Raw genomic sequence first — 26880 nt, 5'->3', positions numbered from 1 at the left:
CCCCCCCCCTTGGTACGCCACTGGAGCAGCAGCGTGTCTGGCCGGCTCTTCCGTGGATAGCGCAAGGAGCCGCCAACCCGTGGCTTTGAACGGAACGAGCCAGCCAGACACGCTGCTGCTCCAAAACGAAGAGAATGATCGCGTCCAGACCGCAGGCCGCAAATAAAACCTGGAGAGCCACATGTGGCCCGTGGGCCGCGTGTTTGAGACCGCTGCTTTAGAGTATCTAGTGAGGTCTGAATACTCCTCAAAAGGTCACTCAGAGATACTCTTCAGATGTGCTGACAAGAGCATACAAATTCAGAAGGGATTTTCAAGATGTATGTAACCTACACTTTCCTGTAAATTACCCATGTAAGTAGGAGTCCTGTCTAGGGTTACCAGATGTCCAAGAAAACCCGGACATGTCCTCTTTTTAGAGAACTGTCCGGTGTCCCAGATGGACTTTACAAAACCCGGCAGTTTGTCCAAGTTTTGGAAAACACCCAACAAGCTCCCGGCCACATCTGGAGGGCATCTGAGCATGCATGGATAAGAACATAAGAAGTTGCCACCACTGGGTCAGACCAGAGGTCCATCGCGTCCAGCGGTCCGCTCCCGCGGTGGCCCATCAGGTCTGTGACCTGTGATGTGGTTCCTGACCATTTCTGTAACCTACCTCTACATCTATCTGTAACCCTCAATCCCCTCATCCTTTAGGAACCTATCTAAACCTTCCTTGAAACCCTGTAGTGTGCTCTCGCCTATCACAACCTCCGGAAGCGCGTTCCATGTGTCCACCACCCTCTGGGTAAAAAAGAACTTCCTCAAATTTGTTCTAAACCTGTCCCCTCTCAATTTCTCCGAGTGACCCCTTGTACTTGTGGTTCCCCACAGTTTGAAGAATCTGTCCCTGTCCACCTTCTCTATGCCCCTCAGGATTTTGAAGGTTTCTATCATGTCTCCTCTAAGTCTCCGCTTTTCCAGGGAGAACAGCCTCAGCATTTTCAACCTGTCAGCATATGAAAAGTTTTCCATACCATTTACCAGTTTAGTTGCTCTCCTCTGGACCCCCTCAAGTACTGCCATGTCCTTCTTGAGGTACGGTGACCAGTACTGGACACAGTACTCCAGATGTGGGCGCACCATTGCACGATATAGCGGCATGATGACTTCCTTCGTCCTGGTCGTGATACCCTTTTTAATGATACCCAACATTCTGTTCACTTTCTTTGAGGCTGTCGCACATTGTGCTGATGCTTTCAATGTTGTGTCCACCATCACCCCCAGGTCTCTTTCAAAGTTGCTCACATATATCTGCGCATGCTCCAGGCCCTCCAGACGTGGCCAGAGCTTGTCGAGGAAGAAGAGAGAAGGTTTGTGGGGACGGGGCTTGGAGGCTGAACTGGGAGGGACTGGGGCAGAACGGAGCAGAGTTGAAGGTGAAACTGGGCAGGGCCAGAGGCAGAACAGGGCAGGGTCATATGTCCGGATTTTTGCGGCCCAAAAAATGGTAACCCTAGCCCTGGGCTCTGTTAAAGAATAGTGCTTAGGTGCCCTTCTTGCATTTGCACAGGTAAGTGTGCACTTACATATGTAATTGCTAAGGTGTACAGTTATAAAATAAAGTATATGTGCACCTTGCAACTGTACTCCAGCTCCAGCATTTAGGCATGAGCAGTAACATCAGTTCTACGTTGGGTGGATGTGCTCATGCCTAAATTATAATTGCATATTTCACTGGTTACACTAGTGTTCTATAATGAAAAGTAGGTGCCTACTTTCCATTATAGCAAGGCGTTCCACCCTCGCTATGACGGGTTTTCAGGATTGCCATAATGAATATGCATGAAATCTATTTGCATACAGTAGAGGCAGTGTATGCAAATAGATCTTATGCATATTCATTGGGGAAATCCTGAAAACCCAACTGGATTGCAGCCCCCCTTGCTAGTTTGGGTTTTCAGGGTTGCCGCAATGAATATGCTTGACATCTATTTGCATACAGTGGAGACAGTGATTGCAAATAGGTCTCGCACGTATTCATTGGGGTAATCCTGAAAGCCCAACTGGATTGCAGCTCTGGAGGACCGAGGTTGGACACCCCTGCTTTATAGAATAGGTACCAAATTGTTGCCTTCTGGGTGGTTCAGTATAGGCACACTCTTAAGTTTTCAAGTTTTTATTAAAATTTGATTCAGTCGCTTATCCAATTTCTAAGCGAAATACAAGTTAAAATATATAGGGGAAAGAAAACCAAAATTATAATAAGATAAAAACAATGTGATTAACAGGGGAATTAAAAAGAATTTAAGAGAAACAACATCAAATAAATGGGGACTAATAGGCGACAATATTTGACACAGGAAACAAAAGGAAGCTGGGTGGAACTACAAGTTAGAAACATAGAAACATAGAAATAGACGGCAGATAAGGGCCACGGTCCATCTAGTCTGCCCACCCCAATGACCCTCCCCTAACTTTCTCTGTGAATAGATCCCACGTGTCTATCCCATTTGGCCTTAAAATCAGACACGCTGTTGGCCTCAATAACCTGAAGTGGAAGACTATTCCAGCGATCAACCACCCTTTCAGTGAAAAAGTTGTATAGGAAAGAAAGCCAAATAAGGAACAAACAAAAGGGAACATTGCTACTTGTTTCTTGGGGTGAACTGGAAGAATGATATGAACAATTAGATCATATGTTGAAGGCTTCTTTGAATAGATGACTCTTAAGTAGGCCCTTGAAATGGTCAAGGTTGCTCTCCTCCCTTACGGAAGCTGGTAGGGTATTCCAAAGTTGTGGGGCCACTACTGAAAAAATGCCGTGCCTTTTTGTTCCAATTATTCGAAGGGAGGGGACTGTAACAATTTGTGGTCAGAAGATCTAAGAGTCCGGAATGGCTCGTATGGAATGAGTTATTTATCAATGAATTGAGGTGATTTTGAATGAATCGTTTTAAACGTTATTAATGAAATTTTATAAGAAATTCTTTGATTGGTAACCAATGGGCATTCCGAAGTAAAGGGGTCACATGGTCATATTTCCTAGTTTTTGTTATTAATTTGATTTCAGCATTTTTAATTATCTGAAGGAGTCTCAATTCTGTCTGAGGCTGTTGCAGTAATCCAGTTTTGCAATGATAAATGAGTGACCCAATATTTTCAAAGATTTTGGCTCTAGAAATTAAGGGCTCCTTTTACGAAGCCGCGTTAGCAGCTTTAGCGCACGCACCTTTTTAACGCACGCTAACCGAAAAACTACCGCCTGCTCTAGAGGAGGCGTTAGCGGTTAGCGCAGCCGACAAATTAGCACGCGTTAAACTGCTAACGCGTCGTCGTAAAAGGAGCCCTTAGAGACTGACCGAATCATCCCCCACCCCGCAGTGTCTGTGTACCTACATTCTAGGCACATATAACCCCAGGCAATTATGTAAGATCCTATTTGAACACCTAAACATGCTGTTCTCTATGTCTATAATTATACAGTTATGGTTTGTATTTGTTTTCATGTATCTCCTGGAAACCTTCATAATACACTGGATCTTTTTTTTTTTTCCCCCTAGATATTGACCTCTTTCCTGATTTAACTGAAACCGAAGAATCATTAGAGGTATAAATGAAAATTCCAAGTAATAATATCATGAAATGTAAAGTTTTTCCAGATTTGGGTATTAGGAACAATGTAGTGGCTTGAGATTGCATCACATGAACACTTAAGGAACATATGTCGCCATGCGCTCGTCACGTTAGTTCATTTGAATGCACGGAAATAAAGATCAACAGGCTAAAATTAGGGTGTGCACAAGCCAAAGCATTTGGGGCTTGGGACCCAATATTCGAAAGGCTGAAATCCTAAAGGGAACATTCTAAAACCGGCACCTAAATGTAGGTATCGGTAAGTACCCTGCCAGGGCCTAAGTTCATTGAAAAATGCCATTAAAAGTGGCAAAAACCCAGCAAGGTTTAAGCGCCTATTCACACCTAAATAAAAGGCGCAGGAATCGTGACTAGGTAGCCGCAGAACCCCAAAGTAGGCATGGCCAACATCAGAAGTCCAAAAAATCGGTATGATTTTCCTTTATAAATCCAACACTAAGATGGCGGTTGCACTGCAAGTTCAATCATTAAATAAAGGGGTTTCAGTATGGGCTCAATTATCCCTACGAGTGACCAAAAGCCCCAGGCAGGTATTCATGGGTGACTGGCACCAGACCCAAGGGTCTAAATAAACCCTGCCCTGTACATCATAATACCCTTATGTTTTTAAAAGCATTTAATAAGTGATCAATAAATAAATATAAAGTGCAAATGTGCATCCAGTGTGGGAAAAAGGAAAAAATATGTGTTTAAAACCCCCCCCAAAAAATTCAATAACAAAAAATCTCCAAAATCTGTGTAAGAACAATCAATTCTCAAGTTCATAAATATATAAATAAATATATTATTTCAAAAGTTATTAAACTCATCAATTCTAAGAGTTTATAGTTTTTGTTTTTTGAAGCCTATTCGGTAAACAACATCAGAAGAGTCATTAGGTGGGCTAAAGCGGCTACCTAGTCATAATTCATGTCAAGGTAAGCGGCAGAAAAATAGGCCCGGAAAACCCCATCCTACATTTCAGCCGCCTATCTAGGCCGCAGGATCTTAAAGCTAGGCCACAGCTGCCTTAAGCTGATCGTAGCAGGGGAATTTATCCCCGATAACATAACATAACTGTAAGTTCAACGCGGTTAACAAAAGATTAATAATAACATAACATAGGAATCATTTAGCTTAATTTGCCAGGTACTTTGAAAAAAGATAAGTTTTCATTTGAGTTCTAAAGTGTTTGTAAGAACAAGCACTACGCAACAATGGTCAAAATTCCCTATCGTAAAAATGAAATGCTAAGGTCCCTCCCATCTGACCCACCTAGGCCAATCAGAGCCTCTGGCAAGCAATTTAGTTTTCATGCTTTTTTCTGTTTTTTTAGTAATCAACGCGGTCTACTGTTAAAGTGCATTTTACTATTAACTTGTGCTAGTTGGCACATCTCCCATTTTATCCAGTAAGATCTGGTTACTACTAACTGGGGTTAACAGTAAAATATCATATCTTAATAATAGCCTATCTTGATAACTTCCCACCTTAATTTAAAAAAAAATAGAAATGTTGCTAGAAATTGAAATCATTGCTTTATGTAATAAAAGTGAGTCAAGTATAAGGCATTCAAGCCATTGTGACATCACTAATGAGGTTGGCTTATAGGCATTGGTGGAATGAGGCATTATGACATCACTATATCAGCTCTGGTTACCGGAGACTAACACTCTTCATTCTTCACACCAAGGGGGGGAAGGTGTCAACATGGGCTATCATTAAAATGGGTTATTTTATCACAGCTCCCATTTTAGATAATGAGACAAAATTACTAATAACTAGGGTCAACAGTAAAATAAGCCATCTTAGTAGTAGCGCACGTTAGTAACTTCTCCCCTTAATTAAAGAAATAAGAAATGTCTCTAGAAATCAAAATTATTACTATATGTAGTAAAAGTGAGCCAAGTATAGGGCAATAAAGTCATTGTGACATCACTGATGAGATTGGTTCTTAGCCATTGGTTGAATGAGACATTATGATATCACAATATTGGCTCTGCTTACCAGGGCTAGATCAGACATGGGCAACTCCGGTCCTTGAGGGCCAGAATTGGGTTTTCAGGATTTCCCCAATTAATATGCTTTGAAAGCAGTGCATGCAAATAGATCTCATGCATATTCATTGGGGATATCCTGAAAACCCGATTGGATTCCGGCCTTCGAGGACCAGAGTTGCCCATGTCTGGGCTAGATGCACTAAAGCAGTGATCATCACTAAACCTGTTTTCACAGCTTTAGTGAAGATCGCTGTTACCGACTCGATGCACAAAACGGACCACCATGTGGTTTTCCCCTCGATCGCTCATTTTCCGATCCAGCCATGCAAATTAGCTAAAACCCCATGCAAAATAGCCAAGCAATTAATACACTAATATCACTTGGCTTTTCCAAAAAAAAAAAAAAAAAAAGGGGGCCTTAGGTGTCTAAAGCAATCAGGGCCTTTGGCCCTTCCCCATGCATCACATGATGCACTGGGGAGGGGAAGGCCCGTCATTTAGATAGGCGGGCCCAAAGCAGGAGCCTGAGAGCAGGCTTCCTGCTTCCAACATTTTAAAAAGGTATGTGGGAGGTTGGGGGGGGAGATTCGGGGTAGGGGGGACATCCGGTGGCTGGAGGGAGAGGACATTCCTCCTGCCATTTTTGGGGGGTTCGGGGGAGGGGAACAATGGCTGGGGGGTGCCTTTTTTCTTTTCTTTTTTTTTTAATGGGACAGATTGTGCATGTGTAATACATACACAGCATCTGTGCCATTTTTTTTTTAAAAAAAGAAGCCCTAACAATAGTGACAGGAGGCTGCTTCCCCTGTCACTGCTGTTAGGGCTCTGCGCCTGTGTCACTCGCTCACTGAGCGATTGATCGGTCGCATTTGCATACAAGTGATTTGCACCTCCATGCAAATCATTTGAATGCAAACTTGATAGCGCATCGATCGCTGCTGGAAAATTGGCCAGAGAATCGGCCAACAGCAATCGAGTCGGTATCTTTAGTGCATCTAGCCCTAAGGGTGGGGGGGAATGATCAATGTGAGCTACTACTGTTAAGATGTGTTACTTTACCACTAATGTGTTATTTTAACTCAGGATGAGACCTAGTTACTAATAACTGGGGTTAACAGTGAAATAGCACATCTTAATGGTAGCTCACGTTGATAACTTCCCCGTTAATTATGTTAACTAGCCTTTGTAATAAATTTAGAATGTGCTGTTTCCATTTCCCAAAGGAGGAAGAGCTGGAGGAAGAGGATGAAAATGCTGAAACCTTTCCCAGCACTAATAGTGCCATAAACCAAATATGGAAAGAGGACATGAAAACGACCACATTGAATTATATCCAGAACAAGATGGGGACAACGCTGAATGCTGCTGCTACTTCTAATGCGTATTCAAGAAACAAAGATTCGCATGGACAGGAGAATGTTTTCGAAGTATTTCTCCATCCAACCTCACAGTCTACAACTTCTGGGCCTGTACAGGGAAATACTGCACAGACCATACTACCACCTCAGGTCTTGGAATTAACCTCTGTTTCTACAACAAAGGATTTTGAAATTGCTGTTGAATTCCAGCAGGCAAATATTTCTGACTCAACCAAAGGCATTCATGAAGAAGATTCATATTCAACTTTTGTAACAAAAACACAACTGACAAAAGTGAGCAGTCAAACAGAGCAAGATTACAATGGCTTGTCGGTTTCCGCTTCCACCACTGTTTCAACACCGTTTGTTCAACAGAAAGCATCCCTAGGAGATGCTCTGCCTTCAAGAAGTCCTGAATCAAATTCAAATGATGTGGTCTACCAGGGTCATGCTAAAAATACATCTGAAGCTTTTACATCATCTACCGAGGAAGAGGCATGGACGGAGACACATGCGAGTGGAAAGCCAACACCTCACAGTACGACTAATTCTGCAGCTAGATTTTTGGGTGCAACGAATAATGAGCAGTTACATCAGACTAGTTATACTGATCTTCATACTGAGGGATCGGTGTCAGCTACAAAATCTTCTTTCCATGATCAACTGGGGTCGGAAAATACTTCAGGGGTTGATGTAGATATTGCTAATTATTCTACGTCAGATTTTTCTTCTACTGCGTTATCAGCTCATTCTACCTCTCCAGGCTCTGGACAAAACAGCTCTGTGCCTGCTGCCAATGAGGTACTCTCTCAGACAACTCAGCCAATATTTCATGGTGAGATACCTCTTCAACCTTCCTACTCTAGTGAAATGTTTCCTCTAGTCACCCCTTTATTGTCTGACACTCACATCCTCAAAAGAATCCCTGCTGCTTCAGGTATTGATGTGAACCTGCATGCCACTCCTGTATTTCCCAGTGTTGATGTGTCATATGAACCCACCCTGTCTTCCACTGATGACGTCCCTTTGCTTCTATTGTCCTCTGCTTCCTCCAATAGTAAAATGTTTCCTCACCTGCACACAGTTTCAGAAATGCTTTTGCAAGTTCCTTCAACTTTTGCAAGCGACCAGGTGTCCCCTCATACTTCTTTGGCGTTGGCTGAACCGCACACTTTAATTCAGCCAAGTCAAGCTCGATACTCTGATGTTACATCACATCAGACCACTCCTGCTGCTTCCGAGACGTTGATATTTGGTCAGGAGTCTGGCATCTTTAATAAAATTCACCCAGCTGCTCAAGCTGAATCGCCCCACTTTGATTTAAAGATGCATGCACTTTCTACAGTGTCTGAGCCTGTCTATGCTTTGTCTAGTAATGTGGCATCCCCTCACAGCTTTGCTGCTGCTTCCAACTCTGCAATATTTGTGCATGATTCTGCTGGTGAATTTCACAAAGGCACTCTGTTTAGCAGCTATAACACTGTAATATCACAAGCTCATTCTCTGCTTGAACCTACACGTACTGTATCTAATGATGAGGATGTGTTTGAAGTGTACTCTGGCAGTGGGTTCCTTTTGCCTGACGCAGATGACCTTAGAACTAAAGCACTAAAAGGTTCTTCATCCATTTCTGTAGATGAAGATGTGCATCAAGCATCCATAGTTAGAGAAATAAATAAGCCTCTTCATACCAATCCATACGGAGATGAGACAGATCTACAAATTGACTCCTTGTTTAGAGATGTGAATCATTTTGAAAAGAGAGGGCCGGCTCAATCTCCTTCACCTGCCTTGAAAACAAATATTTTTAAGCCCAGTCCACCCTTGCATGAAATCCCTCTTTCTGGTACTAAAGCAAAGGGAACCCTCCCACTGCCTAATGTTTCTGCTCCTGTTCTCGATCATGGGAGTATCGCAATGTCAGCAAAGCAGTTATCAGCTCAGCCTTTGCATGCTGTGTCGCTAACCTTTGGTGATATGTTGCTTAAACCTGTGCTTACTGCAATTTCAAACCAAGTTGTGTCTGCATCTGCTTCTACCAACATGCTAGCTCTGTCAACTATGAAATTCTTTTCTGAGACCTCAGCTGTACTAAGTAATGACTCATTGTTGCAGTCTTCCAGTGTTGGCCCACTGCTTAAGACTATTCCAACGGTGTTGAGTGATCTGTTATTGAATAGGACATCTGAAGCTTCTGAAGATAATGCTAACATTGACCAAATATCACTTACAATGGTGCTAGAATCCACTGCAAATTATACAATGTTGCATTCTTCGTCTGCACCACCGGTTGTGACTAAGTTGTCCCATACATCTGAAACCCCCCCAGTTTCACGTCAAGGATCCCCTGTTTTGCATGCAAAGGAGGAATTTGGGTCCCCTTCCATTAATGATGAAGAGTTAGGACAGATTGCGCCTTCATTGTACCTTAATGATGTCATCACCCAAGCTACCGGTGTTAAAATCGCGCCTGCTTTTCTTGCTAAAACGATGCATGCCATTGCCTCAGTCTTGCTGCCAAATACTTTAGCTGCCAGTATTTCGGCCAGTGCTTTCCACAAAAGTGATGCTTCCTTTCTTCTGTCAAGTTCAGCTGTTGAGGAGATGCCTGTACCTGTGTCTGCAGTTTTTTCTGAGAGTAGGGAGGCTGTTGATGATGCTTCTCGTTTACCAAATATGTATGTTTCTGTTGCAGCTGTTTCTCCAAGCAGTGAGGGCAGTAGTACCATTCCCATGTTGCCGGTAACTTCCAAAGCATTCTCTGGCACCTCAGCCAGTATGAATTCTGATGCACACTTGTTACATTCTATATTTAATAATGGGTTTCCCATAAGTGGTACCACTTCCACACCACACACAAAACCAAAGGAGCGTACAATAGATGTGCCTAACACACAGGTAAATCCCAAGAAAGATGAGAGCACCCTAATCTTAAATACACCTTTTGAGAAATCAGAAGAACGAGAGACACCAGTAACTGTTGCATCAGACAATCAGATATCCCCAGACACGAGCAGAAATAACCGTGCAACAACACCACCATTCACCTCAAGTGGGTCACCTTTGAAGCATACCAACCCAGCTGTTTATGAAAACCCTATTCAGACTATTAGCGACCCATGGCCAAGGCAATATGACGCCAATTCCTGGGCTGTTTTTACGAGCGATGAAGAGAGTGGTTCTGGTCAAGGCACCTCAGATAGCCCTAATGATAATGACACGTCGACAGATTTCAATTTTTCCGACATTAACGAGAGAGACTCTGAGGTTGCCGTTGATGCAGGTACAGCAGTATTAACTCCTGGATCAGCACATTCTTCATCAGCATCTGTCACTAGTGGCCATTCACCAGTATTCAACGTATCCGAGGCAGGTTAGTTTTGGTTCAGTTTAAGGGTTATAAATGCCTCTTCCATGTAGTCATGAATGTGTTTCTGTTAATTATGTATTTAAAATCCCAAATGTGTAAGTATGTTGAAGGGATACTGTATGACAAGATACAAAGAGAAGCAAGGTCTAATTCCGTGGAATGAAAATGTGGTAGAGATGTAGAAGGAATTTAGCAGACGTTTGAAAATGGAGATGTCAACTGTTGAGCTCCTCATAACTGGTCCATCTTCTATAAGTCAAACCTGCAGTTCCTACTTTGTGCTGTGAAACAGAAAACGATTATAAGCTTTTATTCCAGTTCTTAATTTTGCCTTGTTCCTTGGCATTTCAAAGTATTGTCTACATGATTTCAAGAGTTACAAAAGAGAGTGTTAGTAAATTGTGCTTTATTACGAGCTCTATTTATTTGCTTCCAATTTTCAAGCATCTTGAAGATAAGCAACTCCATGCAACATCTTTAGCATGATTTTAGCTCATTAGAACATATTTCAGTCCTTCTCTGTTGGCGACAATGGAGCATCCTATGCTCGTCTGGTAAGGTTTTGTATGCAAAAGATGACTGTGGCATACAAAACCTAATATCTACATCTGAGAAATTTCTCTTTGTCTTTCTTTGTTTTATTGCAAGAAAATTGAACTCAAAAGAAAAGAAAAACTAGCAAGTTTGCTAATATTCTTGAGTTGTTCTGTAGTAGAGAAGGTGTTTTCTACAAGCCAGTGTTCTTCACATAGGCTTGTTTAAATTACCTCTAGAGGGCAGTCTTAGCTAAGAAAACCTACACTGTTTGGAGACTTGAGGACTGAAGGATTAGAAACAGAGAAACATGACGGCAGATAATAGCCAAATGGCCCATTCAGTCTGCCCATCTGCATCATCTACTATCACCTCCTCTCTCTAAGAGATCCCACGTGCCTGTCCCATGCTTTCATGAATTATTTTGGCCCTGATTCATCAAGACCTTTCTACCAGTCTGTGTTTATGAGAAAAGAAATTTAGGGAATGAAGTCTTTTGTGTCTAAGGGAGAACTGCAGAGTACCTCAGGCCCAACGTGTATTTAAACTAAAAATGGATCAGTATGGTATGCTTCAGAACAGGGGCAGTGGCATGCTTTTAGGAGCCAAACAACCCAATTTCTAGCCCTAACCCCAAGCTCTCAAGTTGCTTATGCTGTGATGGAAAATATTTTGAAGGGGCCATGGACCCAGTGGCCCACCTCGTTCTGCTGCCTTTGCTACAGACTACCAGTTAGCCAGATATCTAGACACTGGAGAAAGCAAGATTTGCAATCCCATTTTGTATACTTTTAGGTGACTTTCTGGATTAAACACATCTAATTCAAACTTTGTTCATGGAGTAAAGATGACAAGCAAAATGCAAAGTTTCGTTAAACAAGCTATGAGCTAGTTCATGTTGCCTTTGTATATTGCGAACCACATATAGTTTTTGCTAATTTGTTTTATTTGTTAATAATGTACAGCAGCAACAACTTGACAGGGTGAAAAAATGAATAATATGTATAATATATTATTTGACTCATTACCATAGTAGAATCAAATTACCATTCAGCATCCCGACGTACTCTGATCACTGTCGTCCAATACATTATTTTTCAGTTGTTTTCAGAGGGAAAGGGGGCGGAGTTCTGTCAGGAGTCTCTTGTTCTATTTGCATTCTAATTAGGACAGTAGATATCATATTTTCTAAAAATGTATTATGCATTTATGCCATTAAAGGACAGATAGCTGCATTTTGTACCTGGAATGCAACAAACTGTGCTAATTCTGTACTGCATTGAGTTTGCTAATTAAAATATTTGACCTCTGTCTCCCTAAGATGCAAAATTGGTGTTCATTAATTGAAATACGGTATTTGGGTCTGTACCACCTTATGTAGCTTACCACACGTATCCAACTTTTTTTTTAGATATTACATTTCCAGCTGCCAGCAGTTGTAGGTTATAGGGCAAAGTAATTTACTTCCCATCCAAAGAGTGACCAAGCACATCAATTACTCATTTTAATGTATGTAAAGAAAAAAAAGCTACATTTCAGGAGGCAGGCTCCTCAGATTTTTTCAAAATGTGATTTAGCAATGCACAGTAAATGCAAGAAGCTGTACATATTTTGTCTGTTGCTGTTGTTATGGTTAGAAATATGCATTTTAATTTCATTTGCTTTTATTCTGGTTTTACATGCACTATTAAGCTAGTATGTGTGGAGAGCAGTTCTCTAAGACTACCCCTAGAGGGCGTCTGATTGGAGCCTGTTTTAGAGAAGTACAGTAGGTGCCCACTTTCCTTTATAGAAAGCTATTATGTGTGGAGAGCATTCTGTAAGACTACCCTTAGAGGGTGTCTGATTGGAGCCTGTTCTAGAGAAGTAGGTGTTTACTTTCCTTTTTAGAAAGCTAGTGTAACAGGTTAGATATATGCGTATAATTTAGGTGTGTTAGAACTAGTGTAAGTGTCAGAGATACATACGTAACTTATTCTATAATGTATGCATGTAAGTGAAAGATCTAGAGGAGCTCCATTTATGTGTGTGCCTCTCTGTAAAATACACACTATGTAATAAATGCATGCATGTGTCATTATTCAAATCATGTACACCAAATGCATAGGCTGGAGTTCATTTTGAGGAAGGGGGCAGGCATTTCCTCTCATTTCTGTGTTGGATACTGTACATCCCAGCATAGTCAAGCCCCTTATCTTACCTTGTTTAAAAGCAGACTGAAAACCCACCTTTTTGATATAGCCTTCAATCCTTAACCCTGCTCCTCTGCCCTCCAACCCAGTCAGCTGATTAACCATTCCCCTTAAATGTATCAATGACATCCTGTTTGTCTGTCTTGGCTGTTTAGATTGTAAGCTCTTTCGAGCAGGGACTGTCTTTGTGACTCTGTACAGCCCTGCGTAAGTCTGGTAGCGCTATAGAAATAATTCATAGTAGTGGTAGTAGTAGTGTGAAGAGTTTCAGTCTTTGGGAAGAAGAACTGAGATTGTGATGTCATAATGCCTCATTCCACCAATAAGAGCTAACCTCATCACAATGGCGTGATGTCACAATGTCGTGATTGTCCTGTACTCCCCTCTGCCCTCCAAACCAGCCAGCTGATTAACCGTTCCCCTTAACTGTATCCATTACATCCTGTTTGTCTGTCTTGGCTGTTTGCTCTTTTGAGCAGGGACTGTTTTCTTCTTCTTTGTGACTCTGTATAGCGCTGCGTGCTCTGGTAGTGCTATAGAAATAATTAGTAGTAATTAAGAGAACTTAATATATTCAGTTTATTTTCTGATTTTAAAGATGTTCATGAACTCAGCTCTGATGAAGGCTTGATTAGCCAATGGTTCTCTTGCTTTGATGGATCCATGCCAGTACCATGAACCAGTTTTTGAGTTATAGAGGTGGTTGCGGCAGATTCCTGACCCTCACTGAGGTGTCTGATTTGATCAGACACTCTCCACGTGCTCTGAGATCAGCAGACCAAAAACTTCTACAAATTCCTTCAATCAAAGAATTCTATTATACCCGAAAAACAAACTTTACAGTTGTCGCTCCAACACTATGGAATGCTTTACCACAAGAACTTAGAGAAGAACAACATCTAGATAATTTCAAGACCAATCTGAAGACATTCTTATTCCGCAATGCTTTTATTAGTTCTTAATTCCTCCTTTTGTTTTTGGTTTTTTTTTTATCTCTTTTCTCTATCCCCTAAATTCTCTTTTTTACTTACCCCACTTTTTCAATCTTTGCCTACCTTTATCTCCTCTATTCCACTCTTTTTTCCTATCATTTTTTCCTTTTCAACCGATTCGTTTTAACTTATCTAGCCAACCGCTTTAATTAAAGCGATCCTACCCAATATGTGTTTCCCTACCCCCACTATTTCCCTCTCTTCTCCAGAATATGTAACTTTCCCTCCCCTTCCCCTCATATCCTCACTTTCATGTTAGTCAATTATGTCTTTAATGTTTACTCACCACATTTTATATTTTAAATATTATCTTTGCTTTCCTTTTTATAAATTGTACTGTGAACCGGCCAGATACTTGGTGATGGTCGGTATATTAAAAAGTTAATAAACTTGAAACTTGATCAGAACCTTATCTGTCATCCAGGACCTTGAGTTTTCACAGCTATCCAGGGATTCATTTTCTCCTATTTTATTCCTTTTCCAAATCATTGCAATGGCAATCTTTGGCCAGGGGCCTTGCGCCAGAGTTCTTTCCCGAACCCTGCAGCCATGTCCCTAAATCCCACCGCTATGTATCGCTATAGCATGCTGACTGGGGCTTCCTCTCCCTGGGGGTCCTACGAGTGCTGCTGTTACATTATTCCCATCTCTGACCGACCAACCTGAGGGTAGGAAGACCTAACCCAAGAATTGAACCTAGCTCCTCTGCATGGCACTGGACTGCCCTTGAGATACTGGGCTATTCCTATTCTTATTTTGAAGTGAAGAAAAGCAATAGCACTTCTGTATTTGATCAGATGCTAAGCTCATTTAAGATTCTTTTAAATCAGTTATTAGGGCCTATTGGGGTTAATTCTTGAAAGAGAATGCTAACATTTATGCATCAAAGACGCATGTGAATGATTTCAACTAAAGATCTCCTCTGTCTTCTCCCCCCCTTAGGCCCCACCCTCCACTCTCCTATCACCTTCCCGAAATTACAGTATGACCCTCTCTTACTCTATCCACTAACAAATTGTACCTAAATGCTTATAACTTTCCTTAAACTAAACTACTGTATTTCCCCCTTCTCTCTTTCTGCTTACTCTCCCTGTATTTAATTCTCTCCAAAAACTATAAATCCAATCCCTAAACCTGTTGTACTACTTATATGTCTAGTTACTCCCCACTGTGTATGTTTATTTGTAAACCGTTCTGAGCTATTGGGAGGACGGGATAAAAATCTAAATAAATAAATAATGATATTTACATGCATGTGTGTGTACCATACACAAGTAAATGCCAACATTCACCTATTCTGTAAATACGTGCCTGTCTTTATGTACTAGATTTTTGACATATGGGCATAGAGGAGTCGGTGCACGGCAAGGGCAGAATCAATTTACAAATGTAACTTACAGGGCATCCATTTACTAAGGCGTGCTATGCTTTTTAGCGCATTCTAAATATTAGTGCGCACTAGCCACGCGCTAAACGCTAATGCATGCATGTTAGTCTATGGACGCTTTAGTGGTTAGCGCGCGGGTAGATTTAGTGCGCGCTAAACGCACGCTAAAACGCTTAGTGCACCTTTAGTAAAACAGAAGGAGAGACTACTGTAATTTATGCAAATAGGCCCGGTTTCTCGAATTGGCCAACTTGAAAGCAACCGCCGATCAGGTGTCAAGCACGCCATGACGCCCTTTAAAGAATCCAGCCAAAGTGAGCACCGGAAACGTAGGCCAGTGTTTTCCAGGCCTACATTTCTGGCACCTACATTTGAATCGTGAATCGTGCCTCCGGAGGTGCTCACCGGCGCTTAATGCCACATCTGGTGTTAGCCACACCTATAGTAGCATTAGGCGCCAGTAGGGCACCCCTAGAGGCATGATTCTGGTGCTGCTTTTGCAGCCGCCAGTGGGCGCCTTGACATTTTTTTAAATAGTGTTTTAAATGGCATTTTTTTTCACTTAACCTAGGTGCAAGAGCTTGTATATATTTCACCTGTTACACTAGTATTCTATACTATTAATTATTTCTATAGCGCTACCAGAAGTGTGCAGTACTGTACAGCGTCAAAAAGAAACAAGAAAGTATAGTAGGCACCACATGGGCAATGTTCCCTCTAGGGCGTGGCCAGGCACGTGCAAATTCTTTAGTGTGAGCAACAAGTTCTAAAAACCAATAATTTTTGATCCCAGTAGTAGCAATGCATTTACATTACGTTACATTAAAATACATTTCTAGACGCAATACCTTCCATATCGATGTGGTTTTCATCATCAAGAGACTGTACATCACAGTGAAATGCAAGAGAGATATCTTCTTCCTTACTTTCCTAAGAATTTTACAAAAAGAGATGTCTTTAATAGTTTTCGGAAATGCATTCATGAAATCGAAGAAGCAATCAAAATACACAGTATCCCAACTAGCAGCCTGATATGCAATTGTTCGATGCAAAAACTTCTTGTAAAGACTTCCTCGTACTGGAGGGAAGAAAAACAATGAGGTTATCCTTAGTGGACGAACCGCCATAAAAAAAATGTAAATTGTTTTAGCAAATAACCAGATGCCTGACCATATATGGCGTTATAACAGAGCGTCCAAAATTTAAACCAAACCCTGGCCTCAAAAGGCAACCAATGGAGTTGTCTGTAGTACAGAGTAACATGATCCGATTTTTTTCAAATCAAAAATTAGACGCACAGCCGCTTTCAGGATTTTGTGCAATCTATGCAAATTTGACTGAAGACCTGCCAAATGAACTGAATTACAGTAGTCCGGTATACTAAGTACCAGAGATTGGACCAGAATTCTAAATGCAGTGGGACTCAAAAAAAAAGACTTAATCGTACTTAACGTCCAAAGAGTGAAGAAAGATTGAGTATATAGCACAAAAAAAACCATCGCTCATATGGTAATTGATTCAGTTTAGATAATTAATTTTATATAGTTTAATTTTGTTTGAAAGTTGGTTCGGGTCATTATGTTTGTGAGCGGCCATGTAACGACCATGGCTGAGGCCGTTATTACATATCCATTTGGAATAGACTGTAAATTGTGCTATGCACTAAATAACTGACCTTAGGAGTAGAGAGTCATGCTCTACAAATTACCGCAATGATGCAGTCTATAAGTGCAAATTCTAGATCAGTAATTACACGCATAATTACCATTACAGAATACTAGTTTAAGTCTGCAGTTATAACGCCTAACTTGAAGCGCAATCACTTATGCCTAAGGCGGTCAAAACCGGGTTCAAATGCTTGCACCTAAATACTGCCAGTTACCATGTAATTTATAGTATTCAATAATCTTATCTTGTAAATTCTGGACACGCCCCTAACCTTATATCCCTCCCACATCCACACACCCCTAGCAGTTACGCTTTATATAATTTGCATGCTGAGGTTATCAAATACCGATTTCATTTACGGGTGTAACTGCAAATTAATGCTGATCAACCCCAGTTAACACCAATTATGACTAATAATTGGTTATTCGGGCCAGTTAGCGGTTGATTTGTCTATTACATTATGCACATAACATATGCATATGTATGCACAAATGCACATAAATGCCAAAATTCAAGCTATTCTGTAACAATGCAATAACATCGGCATCGATGGACGGAGTCTGGGTGGAGCATTGAAGGGCTTATTTCCCAAACCCTCTAAGTCCATGAGAACATAAGAATTGCCATACTGGGACAGACCAAAGGTTCATCAAGCCCAGCACCCTGTTTCCAACAGTGGCCAACCCAGGTCCCAAGTACTTGGCAGAACCCAAATAGTAGCAACATTCCAGAGCTAAGACTATGATGTCATAAAGCCTCATTCCACCAATGCCTAAGAGCAACCTCATCAGTGATGTCACAATGGCTTGATTGTCCTATACTTGGCTCACATAAGAATTGTCATACTGGGACAGACTGAAGGTCCATCAAGCCCCGCATCCTGTTTCCAACAGTGGTCCATCCCAGGTCCCAAGTACCTAGCTAGATCCCAAGATTTTATGCTGCTTATCCTAGGAATAAGCAGTGGATTTCCCCCAAGCTATCTCAATAATGGTCTATGGACTTCTCTTTTAGAAAATTATCCAAACCTTTTTTAAACCCTGCTAGGCTTACTGATTTCACCACATTCTCCGGCAACAAATGCCAGAGTTTACACTTTATCTGAAGAAATATTTTCTCGGGGTTGTTTTAAATCTACTATTTAGTAGCTTCATCGCATGCACCCTAGTCCTAGTATTTTTGGAAAGAGTAAACAAGCGATTCACATCTACTCTCTCCACTCCATTCAGTATTTTAAAGACCTCTATTATATCACCCCTGAACTGTCTCTTCTCCAAGCTGATGAGCCCTAGTCGCTTTAACTTTTCCTCATAGGGAAGTTGTCCCATCCCTTTTATCCTGTGCAACTAATAATCTGGATTTAGCAGGTTTGGGAAATAAGCCCTTCAATTATAGATACTACTGTATAATGTACACATGTTTAGCCCTGTGTTTAATTTCCATGACTGGTGTAAGTGTTTGTGCCTGAATTATAGGTGCATATTTTACCTGTTAAGCCAGCAATCAGTAAAAGAAAATAAATACCTGCTTTCCTAACCTAAATATGGATACTGTTAAGAATTGCCTTCAAACTGCACAGTAAGAATGAATTAGAAATCAGTGTGACAGGTCAGAGCCGTATGTTGGCGTGAAAATAACATAACATTACATTACATTAGTGATTTCTATTCCGCCAATACCTTGCAGTTACAAAAGAAGTTATCTGGCCATTTCCAGAGGAATTGAATAGTAGAGTGAATTGCTACAGAGAATTGGGATTAGGGATTAGTCTTGCGGTGTTTGTCTTCAGCTCCAGTCTCTATGCACTACTCTGGAGGAGCACTCAGCCCCAGGGGGAAAACAGGGATCTATGGTGCATTTGGTCTGGGCTTTTAAGCTAGTTCTGGTCCATCTCCTTCAGCGGGAAGACCTCAGCTGTGCTGAAAGCAGAGGAACATATGCACTTGTGGAGGGAAGATGCAGCTAGGAATGTATTAAAGGCCCAGAGCACCTGAGTCTTGTATTGTCTATCCATTATTCACATGAAGTGGTATAGTAAGGGGGGACGGACTGCCCCGTGTGCCATCTTGTGGGGCGCCACGCTTGTGCCTCTTTAAAATCTTCGACAGCGTGAGCAACTGCTCTAGCCTGCTGCTTGCGCTGGCCTGGCTCCCTCGGAAATCATGGGTTGCGAGGCCAGGAAATGATGTCGGAGGGAAAAACCAGCGCGAGCAGTAAGCTGGAGAAGCTGCTTGCGCTGGAGGAGATTTTAAGAGATACGGGGTGGGAAGGGAGGGCGCGGAAGGAGCTGTGGTGGGGGGAGAGCAGAGATGAGAGCTTGGAGGGAGGTTGGCACAGGAGGGGTTGGACAGGAAGGCAGAGGGGGGGGGGGGGCACCGTCGTCCCAGGCACCTCCTGCCCTCACTTCGCCACTGTTCACGCGGCATTGAATACCTGGGCAATTTCTATGCATATTGGAAGCCAAAATCCTCCAAACTTAATAGGTATCAAAACAAAATTAGGGCATAGAGAAAGTAGAGAGGGATAGATTCTTCAAACTTTCAAAACATATAAGAACAAGAGGGCATTCGGAAAAATTGCAGAAGGTCTTACAATTAAGAAAAACCTTGACAGATTATACAGCCTCTCAGATCTAGATCCAATCTCACCCCATATCTGATCTAGCAGATCAACTCTCAAGCCTTTCAGGCTCCTTTCGCTGGGCTTCCTTTGAACGCCTGTCAGTGACCTCCCTTATAACTGCCGTAGGACTCCTGAACTCCACTTTTTGCTCATTAAACATTTTTCCAGTTTCATGGCTAAAAACACCAACTCAAGACCTAGTGCACTTTATTTGTTCACTATCTCTGACAGTTTCTCCTTAGGTATTGTTCCAGCAGAATAGAAGAAAGCCTCTGTTTATCCACTTCTTAAGAGCCCCTCACTAGATCCTACATTAACCACCAGCTATGGTCTAGTTTCTAATCTTAATTTCCTATCTAAAATACTTGAAAAACTGGTTCTTCAGCAACTCGCAACTCATATTTATTAATTTATTATTTATTAAGCACCTTTCTTACTTCTTACTTTCAATTTTAAATGTATATTTTCTTAAAACCGCTTAGAACCTAACGGATGTAGCAGTATACAAGAAATAAATTACATTACATTACATTACATATTGAGCAATCTTTGATTCTCCATCCCTGGCAGGCCATTTTTTTTGGCCATACCACAGAACAGAAATTGTTGCTGTTGCACTGCTGAGTGGGATGCACTCTACTCTAGACTCAGAACATGTTGCATTGATGGCTTAACTGGATCTGTTGGCTGCATTCGACCTAGTAGATCAGGGGTGTCAAACTCAATCACATAAGGGGCCGAAATCTAAAACATAGGCTGTCGCGGGCCGAATTTTCTATTAAGATACTTAGGGTTTTTTTTTATTAAGGTATGCTAACCGATTTAGCGCGCGCTAAATGCGCACCATAATAAAAGGACCCCTTAGTCTTAGTTGAAGTATAGGGTTATACAACCTCTCCAACCCCATGCCGGCTCTTTGATGTAAACAAAATTAATAAAAAAGACTTTTCCTCTCTCTTTTAGGTCCTAGTTCACACCTGCTGTCTACAGCTCTGGCAGGATACACATTTCAAATCTGACATATTGTAATCACAAAACAGAAAAAAAAATTATTTTTTCTACCTTTTGTTGTCTGGTCATTATTCAAATCATGCTGTGGTCCCAGGCTCTGGTTGTCTTCTGATAACTCATTTGCCAGGGTCTCCTTCTTTCCTTTTCCCTTCCCTCCCTCAGAGGTCTGGCATCTTTCCTTTTGGCCTGAGATTTGGTCCTCTGTTCCTTCCCTCCCTCCATCCCGGCTTCCCGGTCTCACGTTAAAGCAGCTTGCAGAGGATCACAGGTCAGCTGTAGCGATCCTAGCAAGCTGCCATCGGCCTCCGCAGCACGTTCCCTCTGCCGCAAACCCGCCTCTCCTCTGACGTATGGGACCGCAGCAGAGGGAATGTGCTGCTGAGGCTACGACAGCCTGCTAGGATAAGTACAGCTGACCAGCGATCCTCTGCAGGCTGCTTTAATGTGAGACCAGGAAACCGCGTGAACCTACAGCTGATGAGGCGCCTGTATCGGCCGGCTAGCTTAAGTGCAAATTTGAAATGGTCTGACAGGCCAAATTTTATTACACCGCGGGTTAGAGTTTGACATGTCTGCAGTAGATCATAAATTGCTACTGTCCAAGTCAGAAATTGGTATTTCAGGTTCAGACTATTCTTCTTTTCTCACAGGTCGCTCCTTTTCAGTCACACACCAGTGAAATTTCTCAGCTGACTTCAAGCTTGCATGTGGGCAGTGGCGTAGCGAGGGTGAGGGGCACCCGGGGTGGTGGTGACCCTCCTCTGCTCTCCTCTCCGCCCCTCCCCCTTGCCCTCCCTGCTGCACGTGCGCACCCCTTACTTACCTCGTGCTTCTTTTAATTTCCCTGACGCGAGCAGCATCACCAACTCACGGCCCACGTTGGTTCTCCCTCTAACATCACTTCCTAGGTGTGGGACCCGACGCTGGCGTGAACAGCAGGTTAGGGTTGCTGCTCGCTCCGACAAAAAGATAGAGGTACAGTGTGGGCGGAGATGAGGACGGGTATCGGCGCCCTCACCAAGACGGCGCCTAGGGCAGACTGCTCCCCCTTCTATGCCACTGCATGTGGGATCTCACAGGGTTCTTTACTTTTCACCCTTTTCTTTAGCATCTTTGTTAGCCCTCTAGCCTTGCTGATAGATTCCTTCAATATCAAATTCTTTATCTACGTGGATGATATCCTCTTAGTCTTCCCTTGTTCGTCCCCCAACCTGATTCCCTTTCAGTCCTGTTTTTACTGGCCATCAGGCCAAATCTTATAAGTATTTCGTAACTACCTAGTAATCTTAAAGCAGTAGTAGGAAAAGGTAGGTATTAGATACTTTCCTTTTCAATATTCAACTAGTGGAGGTGAGTTGGGGGGGGGGTTTAGCCCTCACTAGCGTTATTCCAGAATATTCAACGACACGCCATACGAGGTCTGTTCAAAAAGTTCCAGGACTTATTCCATTGAGTACCCTTCAAAGTACTCATCTTCCCTACATATACACTTTTCCCAGTGTTGTTTCCACTTCTGCAAACAGTCCTTAAATGCATCTTCAGGAATAGCCAAAAGTTGCTGCATTGAATTTTGCTTTATGTATTCAATGGTGCTGAATTGCTGTCCTTTCAGCGTGGATTTAAGTTTAGGAAACAAGGAGTCAGCAGGGGCCAAGTCAGGAGAGTAGGATGGCTAAAGAAGAACGATCATTACATATTATGCGGTTCTTCTTGTTGTTCATCAACCTTGAAACAAACTTTGCCACAACACAAGACATCCTCAACTTCTCTGTTAGAACGTTGTCATATGAACCAATGGAGATGTTGCATTCCTCTGCCAATTCTCTAACAATCATCGATTAGCGCACACAAGAACCCTCACTTGATGAACATGATCATCATCAGTTGACGTTGATGGTCTTCCAGTTAGTGAATCGTCTTCCACTGATTCACAACCACTTTTGAAGCATGAATACCATTCAAACCACCTTCCAAGGCTCATGACATGCTCCTCATAAGCCACTGTCAACATTTCATAAGTTTCGGAATGGTCTTACCCAGTTTAAAACAGAACTTCACACTGTAGCATTGTTCATTGAGGTCGCATATTAAAACATAGCTGATCAGAAAACACACTTATACAAAAACTGCTGTAGCTCAAAGACGAAAACAGATATCAACAAACGGAAAAAAGAAGGTTACTCATGAGGTTTCAAGCTACTCAACACTGCCTAGTGCATCTCAAAAGAACTTGCCATTGGCGTGCACTTCAAACTGTCCTGGAACTTTTTGAACAGACCTCATATCTAGGCAACAGCATTGAAAATCTGGATTTAAGCAACTGGCTATTTCTTATTTGCTTAAATGCTATATTTTTCATTTAACTCTCTAAGCACCATAAAGATAGGACCTACTTTTATGCAGTCCAGTTTGACTGCTAAACCTAGATGGTTAAGTGCTAACTCCGCTCACAGATTACCCCACAAAATAGCCGGCTCTCAGTTTAGTGGTTCGACATGATATTAAGGGGCATCAACCAGTTAAGTGTCACTGAATATCAGTGGAGAGCCTTGAACTGGCAGTCAGCTGTTTCTGGCCAGTTAAATTGCTTCGAATGTCAATCCCTTCATGTTAGAGATGAAAAATTCAGCCTAGGATGTACAGTTTTGTCCAGATCAAAGCAGTAAGAGTCAGTGCGACTGGCTGGGTTATTAGGGAGCACTCTGTCTAGAGCAGGGGTGTCAAAGTCCCTCCCTGAGGGCTGCAATCTAGTCGGGTTTTCAGGATTTCCCCAATGAATATGCATGAGGTCTATTAGCATACAATGAAAGCAGTGCATGCAAATAGATCTCATGCATATTCATTGAGGGAAATCCTGAAAACCCGACTGGATCACGGCCCTGGAGGAGGGACTTTGACAACCCTAGTCTAGAGGAATGATTAGAGCAGTTGCCTCAGCACCCTGAGGTTGTCAGTTTAATTCCCCCTGCTGTTCCTTGTGACTCTGAGCAAGTCCACTCAACACTTTGTTGCGCCATGTAAACTTTGACTCTGTAAACCACGCAGAAAAAGCAGTACAGCACAGTATATTACGTCCTATCCCTTTTACCCTTTCTTCCCAGTGAACATTTCTACCAACAGTTCCACTGTTCTCCTGCAGTGAATGTTTCCAATGAACTGCTTTATGCATAATTCACAAAGTAGAATTAGTCTAGTTCGTATATCACACGTTTACTGTACTGATAGATGTGATGTGAAGAGTGGCCTAGTGGTTCGAACTCCAGCCTCAGCACCCTGAGGTTGGGGGTTCAATCCCCTTGCTGCTCCTTGTGACCCTGGGCAAGTCACTTAACCTTCTGTTGCCCCAGGTACCCTAGTTAAATTGTGAGCCCACCAGGACAGATAGGGAGAAATACTTAAGAGTACCTGAATGTAAACCACTTCAACCAGAAGCAATATATAATAAATCAAATGTAATGCATTCATTTAGAAATCGTTCTAGTTAGTAAGGATTTGCAACTGTCAATTATTGAACAAAATGTGTGTGTTTCTCTGCTGCCTATTCTCCAACCTTTGACTTTTCTCTCTGTCTGCTTAATTCCTTTAAACTGGTTTACAAATGAATGCATATATTTTCCGCAGTATACAGTAAATGCTAGAAAGGTAAGTCATTTTGCTGAGAGTCGTTCTTACAGTTCAGTTATGTAGTGTGTTGGTGAAAGTTGAACTACAGATAATGTCCATTCTCTCTGACTACAGAGGCAAGTAATAGTAGCCATGAGTCTCGTGTTGGTCTAGCAGAAGGTCTGGAATCAGAGAAGAAGACATTTATACCTCTCGTGGTCGTGTCTGCCCTGACCTTTATCTGCTTAGTGGTCCTAGTGGGCATTCTCATCTACTGGAGGTAAGTGGTTATTTGTGGTTTTCCCAAACACGCTATTTATGCTGAGTACCCCGGTGAAAGGGAGGAGGAGCTGTGCCTGGTGGTTCATAGACAAAAGCGCGTGACGACAAAGGCGCGCCGACAACCCAGCGCAGACAACTGAGCGCAAGGCAGAAGCGCGCCGAATAAAAACAGTATTTTAAGGGGCTCCGACGGGGGGTGTTGGTGGGGAACCCCTCCACACTTTACTTAATAGAGAACGCGCCGGCGTTTTGGGGGGTTGTAACCCCCCTCATTTACTGGAAACTTAACTTTTCCCCTCTTTTATAGGGAAAAAGTGAAGTTTTCAGTATAATGTGGGGGATCACAATCCCCCAAACTCCCCACAACGCCGGCGCGATCTCTGTTAAGTAAAGTGGGGGGGTTCCCCCCGCCCACACCCCCCGTCAGAGCCCTTTAAAATACTGTTTTTCTTTGGCGTGCTTCCGCCTTGCGCTCAGTTGTCTGCGCTGGGTTGTCGGCGCGCCTTTGTCGGCGCACGCTTTTGACCTGTCACCGTGCCTGGTGCCCGCGCACAAGAGGTGATCATTGGGCATAGCTCTTGTGATCTGGCCCAGTACAGTGCAGGACTGAAGATGGCCAGAGCTCAACTTTGAGCAAACAGCAGCGAGGATAATAAAGAAACAACACTGTAGTTACACCCCAAGCTCTTTGCTAGAGCAGAAGTAAAAGAATTATTTTTTTTTTGTCACATTGCGATTTGGACGCAGCTGTTGTGCATGTTTGTCCCGTACCTATGGTCGGGGCGCAGCTATTAGACATGGGACACGCACGCACATAAGCACAAAAATAGGCCCAGAATGCTCCTGCCGAAGCTATCCACGGCTCCAGACCTACCAGAAATTTTTGCACAGTAAGAAGTGGGCATTCCCTGCTGTGCTTTACTAATGAGCTCCTTGTAATGCATTTGCATAGGGTTCTCGGTGGCTGCTATTGCAGTTGGTAAAAGCCCCTGAGAACCCTTTCGTGCATCAGAGACTGAACTGCTTTGCAAGTAAGACTAGCTTTTGAGCATCAGGGCCTGAGTCGGGTGTACCAAAGGGTCTCTCCCCATTTGTGTCTATGGGGAAATGTCCAGATTACCTTAGTTGTAAGCTATGCTGCAGTTCATTTTACTGCACAGTTAATTATTATCACTATTATTATCATAATTTCATAAAGCCTGATATATGAAGCGCTATATAGAGAAATATCGGACTAAATTTAGTAAATGGCACCCAAATTTGAATGTCAAAAACTATATATATTTATGTAAGCACTAAGGGCCAAATTCTATAAATGGCACTTAAGTGTGCCTATGTTGTAGGTGCCACTCCACATGGTTGCCAATCATCTACTAGGCGCCGCTTGTAGAATCATGCCTAGTGGGGTCTAATTGGACTTAGGCATCGCTAGGCGCTGTTGGATAGGCGCTAGTACATTAGACCAGGTTTTACAGGGCCTAATCATGCCTAATGATGCCTAAGTTTACCATTATTCCCCGCCCCTAACCACACCTACTTTTCTGGTGAGCATCATTAGACGCCAGAGAACGCCTGGATTTAGGCATTGTGGAGCTCTTAATTAGTTAATTTTTAAAAAGTTTTTGTCAACAGCGTGGTTAATGACCATGCCATTTAAGCTAATTAACATAATTTGGGATGAATGCGGATTTTAGTTAGATGTCGCTAGGCTTTCAAGATCAGGCCACCTAGTGACGCCTGTCTATAGGCACACAAAGTTGGGTGCCGTTTAGCTCCGGGATCCAAGCCCAAAATTGGGCACAAGGATGTACAACTGAAACCTGGTGCAAATCCTCACACCTAAATTAGGCGTGGATCTGCAGTATTCTATGAGTGCACAGAAAATTCTAGAAGTGTCCTTACCTGCCCATATCCCTTCCGTGGCCATGCTCCCTTTTCGGATCCGCGCGTAGATGCACACATAAATTCAAATTGTTGGCAATCAGTGCTATTAATGATTATTAGCACTTGATTATTGATGCTAATTGGTTAGTTTGCCAATTACATGCACAAATTAAGCATGCATCCAAATTTGCATTCCCAATTTTGAGCATCATATATAGAATTTGGGGGATGGGACCTCCTTTTCCGCACCGTGAGAAGCTATTCTATTATGGTATCTGGGCACCTAAATTCTCTTACAGAATATTAGTATAACCTGGCATCAGCACACCTAGAATTATATGGCTGCTGTTTATGTCACC

General features: G+C 42.4%; 1 protein-coding gene across 3 annotated transcripts in view; it reads left to right on the top strand.

Moving 5' to 3' along the window:
- The window catches only part of PTPRZ1 (protein tyrosine phosphatase receptor type Z1), a 269276-nt gene that overhangs the window by 175966 nt on the left and 66430 nt on the right, over positions 1 to 26880 (top strand). For 2 of the 3 annotated variants that reach the window (XM_033958764.1, XM_033958763.1), the window contains exons 11-14: positions 3546 to 3592; positions 6842 to 7811; positions 9672 to 10349; positions 24491 to 24635. In XM_033958764.1, coding sequence (XP_033814655.1) covers positions 3546 to 3592; positions 6842 to 7811; positions 9672 to 10349; positions 24491 to 24635 — 1840 coding nt within the window. The remainder of the gene's footprint in view (positions 1 to 3545; positions 3593 to 6841; positions 7812 to 9671; positions 10350 to 24490; positions 24636 to 26880) is intronic. The other variant, XM_033958765.1, reaches the window with a different exon arrangement.

Source organism: Geotrypetes seraphini, chromosome 9 (assembly GCF_902459505.1).
Source record: "Geotrypetes seraphini chromosome 9, aGeoSer1.1, whole genome shotgun sequence".
Taxonomy (NCBI): domain Eukaryota; kingdom Metazoa; phylum Chordata; class Amphibia; order Gymnophiona; family Dermophiidae; genus Geotrypetes; species Geotrypetes seraphini.
Note: the sequence above shows the minus strand (reverse complement) of the source record. Positions and strands in the feature narration are given on the sequence as shown.